This window comes from Epinephelus fuscoguttatus, linkage group LG5, assembly GCF_011397635.1.
Source record: "Epinephelus fuscoguttatus linkage group LG5, E.fuscoguttatus.final_Chr_v1".
In the NCBI taxonomy this organism is placed as follows: Eukaryota; Metazoa; Chordata; class Actinopteri; order Perciformes; family Serranidae; genus Epinephelus; species Epinephelus fuscoguttatus.
In genome coordinates, this window is record NC_064756.1 from 27,467,498 (window position 1) to 27,478,119 (window position 10,622).

The following is a 10,622-nucleotide window of genomic DNA, read 5'->3' on the forward strand; positions in this document are numbered from 1 at the left end:
GTCTACAATAAAAATACAAACAAAAAAAAAGTATATTTTATATGGTATTTAGGTGTATTGTATATGTAAGTGTTTAGGGGACATCTGTAATTCATAGTAACAGAAAATAACCTGGGCTACACTTTCATTGCTACTAAATTGTATTAATAAGCTGAACCACTTCTTCTCCCTCTATAGTTTATGTATTAAATAAATTTATAGTTCTCATTAACGTTTTTCTGTTATTTTTCTGGCAGATTAGATGCTTCACAGCAGGCAAAACCACTTTGTGCAAGTCAAAATAGTTTTACTCTGATGAAATGCTTCAGGGCTTGTAAACACACATCTTAACTGATCACTATATTTAGCGTCCACGTAAACAGTTAAGTTGGAATCTCCAATTATATTTACTCAATCAGACTGAGGTAATAATATCCATGTACCCGCAGTGACTGTTGAATAATAAATGATAATACTCGTTAAAAAATAAAAATAGTGTTGAAACGCCCTCCTTGTTTTTGTGTGTTCGTACTGACAGATGGGCTGTAGGATGACTCCCACGCTGTTCTATCATCTTCTTTCTATCTCTGTCTAGGCACGAGTTTGACTCAGAGCAGATCCCAGATCTGAGCAGAGACGTCTTCAGACAGGATATCCACTCAGTGGGTTCCCTGTGCAAGCTGTACTTCAGAGAGCTGCCCAACCCTCTGCTCACCTACCAGCTCTACGACAGATTCTCAGTAAGGACCGGAGCTGTGGAACTGGGGCAGGGACTGGGGCATGACAGTTAAGCATTGTGGGGAGAAAAAGCCGCAGAAGATGCACATCCTGTTACTCAGTGACGATCAAAGAACTGGGGGAGACAATGAGAAATTTTCTGCTCGGCTTTAAATGCCGTTTAAAAAGGGGGTCATTGCATTACTCTGAGCTCTCTAGGAACAGCAGGGGATGTGCACGCTAAAACAGAATAGCAGATTAAGGGAGCCGAAACACTGGCTGCTCTGGATATGAAAAGGGGGAAAAAGAAAGCGGGACTGTTAAGGCAACTCCCTCTGCTGTGATTATCAGCCTCGCAGTGATGTGCGCTTTATCCTCTGTCTTCACAGGAGGCTGTGTCTGCAGCCACAGATGAGGAGAGGCTGGTCAAAATCCACAATGTCATCCAGCAGCTGCCTCCTCCACACTACAGGTCAGGTTTAAAGCTCACTGTTGCACTCTGGTGGCTTCAAGTGGAATTGTTTGATCTCTAGAAAAGGACTTTAAAACAAACTGTTAGTGCTGTGATGCTAATTTTAATAACATTTCTTTTTACTTATGTCTCAGCCACATATAAAACCATGCTCTGAAATACGAAATTTAGGAGGACAGCAGTGTTAGATGACTGATATAAACCTCTCTATGACCCAGGATTGACCTTATCCACTGTTTAACATGAAATATATATAAAACATTTGCCTTTCTTTACCTGCAGGACTCTGGAGTACCTCATGAGACACCTCTCCCAACTGGCCACCTTCAGCTCCGTCACTAACATGCACACGAAAAACCTTGCTATCGTCTGGGCGCCTAATCTCCTCAGGTGACTCTCAGTCTAAATGTATGGCTGCATGCAAACTGTCAAACCGGCACCGACAGCGCCATCATTGCAATTTCCGTCTGGTGTTTCTGTGACAGTGAACTGGGGCATGTCTCCGTGGTCCAGAGCCGTGAAATAGGTTGTGCTGTTCTGTAACTGTGTTTCAGGTCCAGACAAATCGAGTCGGCCTGTTTTAGCGGCACAGCGGCGTTCATGGAGGTGCGTATCCAGTCAGTGGTGGTGGAGTTCATCCTCAACAACACTGAGGCTCTCTTCAGCACCAAACTTAATGCCATCATACGTGAAAGCACAGGTAGGTCAAACTAGAAACTAAATAACATGTGGCATCTTTTTTGAGGTTAAACACACATCTCTAAGACACTCTAAACATTTCAGGTAACAACACCTTATCCAGGCCCAAGTCCCTGCTGGTTTGCTCCCCATCCACAAAGTTACTGTCTCTGGAGGAAGCCCAGGCTCGCACTCAGGCACAGCTGGGCTCCCCGGCCACCACCCCCTGCCTCACCCACAGCGACTACATCGAAGTTGGGGAGGGACCTGGAGCTTTGCTCGGCAAGTTCCACACAGTCATCGAGCTCCCGGTGGAGAGGTAGTTTTATGGACCGATGATCAGTCCTACTTTTTATTGATTATGTGAATTCTTTAGCTTCGTGAGCGGAGTGAACATGTCATCATTTATGATTTAAGCTGTTCTGGCTTAATGCTTTGCAGTGCATGTGATTAGTTACACTTTGTAGTGTCTACATAATTACTTGTTCAGTCAATTAGTAGATTAGCAGACAATGTTAAAACATGAAAAGACAACTTTGGTAGTTTATTAATCTTGTAAGTCATTAGTTAAAGAGATATGTTGCCGGTTTTCAATCAGCTTTGTGTCACAACAATGTGGGCAGTATGTGTAAATGAACTGTGGTAAACTTCGCTCCATCTTACCAGCACCCAGATCTCCCTGCTTATGTCTCAGCTCAAACACCCTGGATGACGGATTTTGTGTCATCTGGCGGATTTTCACTGACTCCAGAGCTGTTGCTCACACTATAGATTATATTTACACTTTTATTACATGCCTGCTACCACAGACACAAAGAGCATAGAAGCTGATGAAGAGCGACCTGCCCCTTTCCTTCTCCTAAACTCAGACCAAACTGTGATCAAATATGAACCAAGATTCTGTTGCCTGTTTCTCAAGACACTAAAATGTCTCCAGAAACATATATCAGTGCACTGTTTGGCTGTAATATGAGAATTTGCGAACAGGAGGTGGGCACCAAACGGTTTCCTGTGTTGCAGAAACAGAGGCTGAAAAAACTGAGATTCAAACGGTAAAACTAAGCAGTGCTGATCAAATATGAACCATCCCAGTTTTAGGAAAAAACCATCTTTCCAGCAGTGAACTACTCTTACAGCAAAAACACATATAAAAAAGCTAACATTTGTTTGTTACAGCTATTAAAATGTGTCATGTGTGAGAAAAGTATTTAATGATGTCACCTTGGGCATTAAATTCACAGTTTCTGGACATTTTTTCACTAAACACAAAATCGGATTAAAAATGTTTAAAATACTTGCTAGTAGCAGCCCTAATGTGCTCTTGTCATTTGTATTTATTTCTGCTGGTGTAAGATAACTGGCACTTTTGTTACATGAAACAGAAAGCATTAAAGACAATTTGTCTCTTGTGTTGTAGCGGCAAGCGGCCTCCTGTTAAGGCTAAGAAGTCTCCTGTGGGGAACTGGCTCTCCTTTTTCCACCTGGGCAAGTCCCACTCTGTGTCCAAACGTAAACTGAAGCGACACCCCAGCGAGCCTAACGAGATAAAGAGCATTGCACTGCCAGGTTGGATCACATCTGCTGATACACAGCCAGAAAACATAAATCTCTCGCACTTGTTCCTTTCAAAAGCTTCTGTATTAATAAAGTTGAATTTTTCAGTTTCTTCAACTAACACACTTCAATGTGTTGGAAATATTCTCCTCAGAGGTGGTGAGGATTCATTATGTTGAGAAAAATAATTTGCTGTGAAAACGTTTGCAGGTGGAAGAGGAGATAGCGGCACATTGCGCTCGACGAAAAGTGAGGAATCTCTCACCTCTTTGCACAACGTGGAAGGTAATAACTTATGGAAAATGTGGTTTATTTTATCTGTTTTTCTGTGTCTACAGAGAGTTGGGTCTAAACATGCATGTGTTTTCTGTCATCTCAGGGGAACCTCCCAGTTACCGCCCCCGCAGACCTCGTTCCACTAGTGAGGCCATGTCTGGCGTCTGTAGAGACGACATGCGCAACACTAGAAGTAAAGATGACCACAAAACCCACCCACTCAATGGGAATCATAATGGTGCTGATCGTGTCCGCAGCGCAGTATGCGTTTCACCTCCACACCAGGAGGACGATCTTGATCTTTGTCCGCCAGCTGCAGGCATCTATAGTTTGGACTTTGACCCCATGTCTTTTCAGTGCAGCCCACCAGCAGCGACACCTGGGCTGCAGCACAACAAAGACGGAAATAAATGGAAGAAAAACGCAGGTTGTTCCAGTGAATCAGAGCCCATCTCCTCCCCTAACAACAACATTAGCGGCTATCAGTCTCCAGATATTAGCCCTGTCCTCGCTAAAGGTGGGAAGAAAGTTACCTCCAAGCAGCTCTCTCCTAAACTCAGGAAGAAATCATTTAAGACACAGGCAGATGTTCAGAATGCATCAGCCTCTCCTCCTCCTCTTCCTTCTTCTTCCCCCCCACGGGAGACGTGTGAAGCTCCACTGGCAGATGGAAAGGAGCGGAGAGTGCCCTACCCACACTGCAGCCCACTCAGCACAGCGAGCCAGGCGTCAGCCCTGACTGACCTCAGTCAATCTGCACAGAACCTGCCTGATCCAGGTCAGTACCACTCCTCTTTAGCACCATACATAATATTCTCCACATATAGTTAGCATCTATTTAAATAATAATGCACTCTGTAGTTTCTTATGAAAGCTTTTTTGTCTTTTCCCATCATGTCTTACCATAGCTTTGTTTGTCCTGTCATACTGTAGCGTTGTTTGTCTTATCCCTCCCCAGGAACAGATAGACTTATGAGTTCAGTGTCTGTTCTCCCTCCTCACCCTCCCTTGACGAGTGCTGCACGCAAGCTGGCTTTGGCTCTGGCTGAATCTGCCCAGAAGGCCAGCAGTGGCTCCCAGAGAAGACACAACGTCCCATCGCACCCTCACCAGAGACAGGAAGCTCCTCATGCCCAGGACAGACCACCCCGGCCCTCTGTTCTCGATCTTAAAGTGTACCCTCAGGAGTACAGCGGCCCTCATGTTTCCCAGTGGCAAACATCAGCTCAAAGCCCTGTGGAGAGCCACTGCTGCCCTCATCCTGTTCATTTCCTCCCTGCGCACCTTGGCTCAGAGCCGTTGCAGGTCATTGATGGACAGGAGAGCATGTGCAATTTCACACCTAATGTCAGCCCGCTCGGGTCAGGGAGTTTGGATGAAGGCAGCGCGGAGAGGAGAGACTGCAGGGAGGAGAGGGAGCTTAGAGATGCCACACAAGCAGAACCCACCTATCAGAGCGTTGGCGTTTCGACACCCACCCAGCCTGTCTGCTCTGCTCCGAGCCCGTCAGCTTCCCCTGTATATGTGAACACCGACTCTATCAATGTATTTAATTTCCGTGCTGTTCTGGCGGAGACCTCCATGCCTGCCTCAATCGAGGAGGTCATTCCACGTCCATTACAGCCCCCCTCAGCCCATCACTACAGCCCAGAGGAAGACAGACCTCTGGGCCTGGTTGAGGATGTCTACAGCAATCATCATCATCATCGGCCGATTCAAACAGGACGAATGCCTGTACCTCACTGCCCTCGGCCCGATGCTCTGCCGCATCACCTTATGGGCCCAAAAAGCATATACAGGCAGTCCTCTGAGGGCCGCTACAGCACTTTAGGGTTAAGGCACCCTTTGTCACCTCAGTACAGACGTTTCCACAGAGATGAGCACCTTATGAGTGGCTGCCACAGGCAACAAGGCCAATGGCAGAGGTCAGATGATAGAATAGTCGGGCACCCGGCCATCCGGAGGGCTCGCTCCTTCCACACGCCTCAGATTAGTCATTACGAGCTGGCAGAGACAGAAGTCCTGCCCCCTGACACCATGTTTTATGTCGAACAGACGTCAAGCCAGGAAGCGCCCTATCAGAGGCTGATTCAGACCGGCATCCACCCTGTCCGATCGCAGTTTGAGAACACACATGCTGACTATCGTTACAGCCCCTATTCTGATATGAACCCAGTAGAAGGCTCCCACTATTATGTAGAGCCCTGCCGGCAAAGCGGTGTCCGACACAGTCAGTCGTACACTGTGCGTTCCACAAGGGAAAGTGGACAATCGGATTACTATAACTACTCTCCACGCCATGTTCCTCCTGTGAACAGGGAGCTTTACATACAAAGCAGGGACACTGTCGTTTACGAGGCTAGAGATGCAGAAGTTTTTGAAAGAGTCGTGTATCAACCATTCAAGCAGGAGAGCAAAGCCAGATCTAAAAATACAGTTGTGTCTCCTCATGAGAGCCATGTCTCACCGACTGACACAAGAAACCGAGACATAATGCACACAAGAAGCAAGTCAGACCCTGGAAATGCCTGCCTCCTCTCCACCAACAGGACAGAAAGCCCAAATGTTGTGGTAGCGACATCCCCAACTTCCCCGAGGTCTCAACAGGCAAACCCTGAGGTCACCAGGCAGCAGTATGGTCAGCGGTCAAGTGCTGAGCCGGGACCATCCAGGCGGATACAGATCAAAGAGTGCTCCTCGCAGCAACCACCACTGCGCAAAGTCCCCTCACTTCCAGAAAGGGGTTGTCCTAACCTCAAGAGCATGGAGCACAATAACAGAAGCCACACACGAGGTCACGACCAAGATCGATTCATGATGACCAACGCTGTCAACAGCTACTCTGGTAATGTGAAACCCAGCATCCTGAGAAGGCCAGGGAGGTCACAGAGCACCAGAGAAAATCGGCACTACTATCATTACCACGCCAAATCCCCTCTGGATCCTGAACATCTGGGATCTTTTTCCACTCAGCCCAACAGAAGGACTCAGAGCACTAAAGTCAGGCCCACACAATATGACCACAAGGAGGGGTATTACGCAGCACCCAGACCTAAACCCACAAGATCCACTAAAGCCATGGCCGGATATTTACCCGGCCAGGGCTGCATGTCTCCCCGCGGGCACAGACTGCTGTCCAAGGCTCTGGGTCATGAGGCTTTTTATCATGCTGCACTGAGATCAGAGGCCGGGGTCTACGACTGATTCTGACCACTGGTTTTATCCGATTCCACATCGGGGCCAAAGGAGAACAGCACTTTATCCTCTGCCAGACCAACAGACTGTTGTGTTGAAAGTGTGTTTGTTTTAACCGTCAGGAGCTGCTAAAAAGTGTGAAGTGAGGCTGCTGCTGGGGATCATACCGTCGCCATCAGTGGTAGTTTCATAGTTTTGCTTTTGAGAGAGCTCAAAGGGAACAAGTGACTCGTATGCAGATACTGTCTTAAATTTATTTGAAAGTAACACTAAGAGAGGCATGTGTGAGAAAACGATGGCTTATATATTTTATTTAATGTCTAAACAACAAGAGATGCCAAGCTAAAGTAACTGGTTTTATTAATATGATTTCAGTATAGGAATATGTATAAAATAACATTCATTTTAAATGTAATATATTTGTATAAATAACACACTGCTAACGTGGCCAATGTACTGTACATTTTGTTTTCTATTCTAGTCTGCTCAGACTTCAACAAGCACTTTTGAGGATAATGGTGTATGAAACACATTGTCTTAATGTGGTGTACATGAAGCCTCTTGATATACAGTATATATTTTTTTCTGTAAGAAACAGCTTGCTCCGAATCATCGTTAAATACTAAATTCGCACTTTTGGGGGGTGAAACGGAAGATAACCTCATGGTTTCTAACTTTATACCTTTCTTTTTTCTTTATCACACATTGTATAATGCAATCTTAAAATAACAATGAGTGCTATGATTTCTGTTTAGGTCAAAGCTTCCATGGTGAAATATGCTACATATACAGTAAATGCAATTTAGTTCCTTCAGTTAGGTGAAAAGGTGTGTTTTGTACGGCATTGTGGTTTTGTCACAAAAATGAAACATTTCTTTCCTCTTTTAGGGAACTTTTAACAATGTGGTGTTTTACATGAAATATGATGTTGTTTTATTCATGAAAGAAGCCGTTTCAAATCCAAACATGTAGATGAGGATATTCTGTTAAGACATGTTAAATGCGTTATTTTAGTGAGAGTCTTAAAAAAATAAAGATATATTATCAATGCTTATAGTTTGTTGAACTCTTGTGTCTTAGGTATGTTTTAGAGAGAATTAGATGTATATATTTACCTTTGTCTTATCACCCCTCAAAAGACAAGCCTACTCCACCTACTAACACTAACTCAGACTTTAGATGGACACCCCAAAAGTGTCTTCATCATGGCTGTCTTCTTCCTCCAATTAATCCCTCTCCAAATCGTCGTTAAAATCCGCAGGCATAGGCCTTGGTGGTGGGGAAACGTCTGCGACAACAGAGAGCAGACTATCCTCATGGCTGTTCTGCATCTTGAGCTAGTAGCTGCTGTCAAACTGAAATTAAGCGGGGGTGTAATGCACATTTGGTGCTGTTGGCTGCTGTAAACGCCAATCATTTCAGTGACAAGTCCCTCCCTCGCTTCCTGTTTTTGCAGGAAAATGCAGAGTTGCACTCTGTAAGCAATTTCCATTGATGTATAAAGAGAACTCAACACAGCATTGGAAGCAGCCCAATTCAATTCTGTGAAAGTTGCTCAGTGGTGCATGGTGCCCAAAAAGTTTGACTTCATGGTACAAAAGTACCCAGATCTTCCACATTGTGGGGCCAATAGAGCAAGTGCATGACAGACTTCCGACTGGCAAGCTGGCTAACTTCTGGTTTAGCCCTCCACCAACTTGATTGGAGTTACAGTTATTTAAGCATGTGGCTCCTTTAGAATTTTGAAATGTTGTCGGACAGAATGGATAACATTCTGATAGTGAAAGGAGTCATTTTGTGGGGGTTGTGTTGCTCAACAAATGGCACAGAAGTCTCTTTCACAATGCAGGTCTATTGGGAAAAGTCTTTCTGGGCATCACATGGTATCACATGACGGACCTGGAAATTGTAATTCAATGTTTGGCCACTGAGAAATTGGCGTCGGAGCATCGGCAACCTCCAGGGGTTTAAAAAAAATGCCAGTCAGTCCCCATAGACACCCATGTTAAAAGGCACAATTTTACAGCCTGGTACAAAAAACAGTTTCGGTCTCTATAGCTACTTTACCCCCTCATGACAACTGTATAATTTTATCCATTTACATTTTATTAAGGCTTAATGTTACACACAACTATGGCCAATAATGCCCTCGCCTTCTCAGTCATATCCACCCCTCGCTCCTCCACAGCCCTAGTCTCTTACAAAACTATAGTCACTTTGGCCGAAATACCAAACTCTAGGCTTTAAAATGGGAGTCCACAAACCACTGGGTGACATCAAGGTAGCTATGTCCATTATTTTTACAGTCTGCGCTTCAGAGTCTGGCACTGTTCCTGGTGGCTTGGCTATTTCATGGGAACTTTAACATTGTTCTGGTGGTACTTTCTGAATCCCCAAAGACTCTTCTCACTATCTGGCTGGAAAAAATTGCTGATTTTATCCATCTTGGAGATAAAACAGAAGATTTTTAACCTGTTTTCCAAGTTGCAACTTAAGTACTTGAGGACTTTAGACAAAGGTTAAAAATATGTTCTATCATTCATCTAACATTATTCAGATTCAACCAACCAGATGGGTAGAAGAGTCTTTGACAGTTCATAAAATGCCAACAGAACAATGGTAAATATTTTTTAACGACCTTGTAGCTTAGTTAATTATCTTTTAGTGAAGTTGATGACCTCTGGGTTACCTCCCGTGTATACTAATAACTTAGATGAGGGGGGCAATGATCAGAGCCTTTAAAAAAACTAAACTATTTGGCATTCCATAAGTAAAAATTAAAAGATAAATCTTTCAATGTCTGTTAATCATATTGCCACCTGACCTCCAGGTTGGGAGCTGCTATGTTAGTAAGAGAACATGCAATCCCACAGTGGCGTCTGACTACCAGCAGGTGGCACTGTAGCACTGCAGAAATGACAAAGCTCCCATGGCATTCTGGGAGAGATCACAGACTTTGATTTGCTTCTCAGACACCTCATATCTGTTCAGAAGCATTGCAAAGAATCCTGACTATTTTATTGTTTATACTGCTTTCGAATGTCCGATGGAGGTTATTATGAAAACTACATGGATTTGATGTGTACACATTTATTGGGTGTGAGAAATCCCAGAGGTTTTTTTCGACCTCATCTGTAGATTACATGGTTTGAAAGTGAGCATGAGGCTATTCCTTGTATACCATAAGCTTGTTGCTATAAAAAAATCCAAGCAATCATGGTTTAAAGTGTGTTTGAGTGGCTGGAGGATAATCAGAAGGAACCATCCAAGGTTGTCCGAAGCGCCTTGGGAATGGTTGCTTTGTTAGAAATTATTAAAGTGTTCCCCCCTAGATCAAAACAGCCTCCCATTCACAGCTGACTGAAAGGCTTGGTCTGTGGTGAAAACCATTAAGAGAGCCTGTGGACTCAAAGCAATGTCTCCTGGCAGCTCTGCATTGCTCCTGGAGCACTGAGCCATTGTTTATTCATCGCCGCATTGGCATTCAAAGTGCATCCTCACTGTTCTCTCTCATAACCAACAAGTTGCAATTTTTATGCATGTGAAGGTTGAAGGCAAATTATTTATGGGAGACTGGACCTGAGGAAAGAGAACGGCCTCTAGCAAAATGGTTTACGTTGAGAGCAATCTTTTTCTATAGGCTATTGAATTCGCTGGATCACAGCAAGATATGCATGTATTATTCAGCGTTTGAGAGAAAGAATTGTTGCCCTGCTAGACAGCCATCTGCTTTTTGGACATTGTGATGCAT

At 44.4% G+C, this 10,622-nt stretch overlaps 1 protein-coding gene across 1 annotated transcript in view; it reads left to right on the top strand.

Annotated features, from left to right (window-relative positions):
* arhgap32a (Rho GTPase activating protein 32a) overlaps positions 1-7,927 on the top strand; it is a 37,371-nt gene extending 29,444 nt beyond the window's left edge. Inside the window, exons 14-22 of the mRNA XM_049576573.1 lie at positions 575-719; positions 1,086-1,168; positions 1,451-1,558; positions 1,723-1,868; positions 1,952-2,165; positions 3,264-3,412; positions 3,611-3,685; positions 3,780-4,454; positions 4,635-7,927. Coding sequence (XP_049432530.1) covers positions 575-719; positions 1,086-1,168; positions 1,451-1,558; positions 1,723-1,868; positions 1,952-2,165; positions 3,264-3,412; positions 3,611-3,685; positions 3,780-4,454; positions 4,635-6,880 — 3,841 coding nt within the window. The 3' untranslated portion in view covers positions 6,881-7,927. The remainder of the gene's footprint in view (positions 1-574; positions 720-1,085; positions 1,169-1,450; positions 1,559-1,722; positions 1,869-1,951; positions 2,166-3,263; positions 3,413-3,610; positions 3,686-3,779; positions 4,455-4,634) is intronic.
* The last annotated feature ends 2,695 nt before the right edge of the window (positions 7,928-10,622 follow it).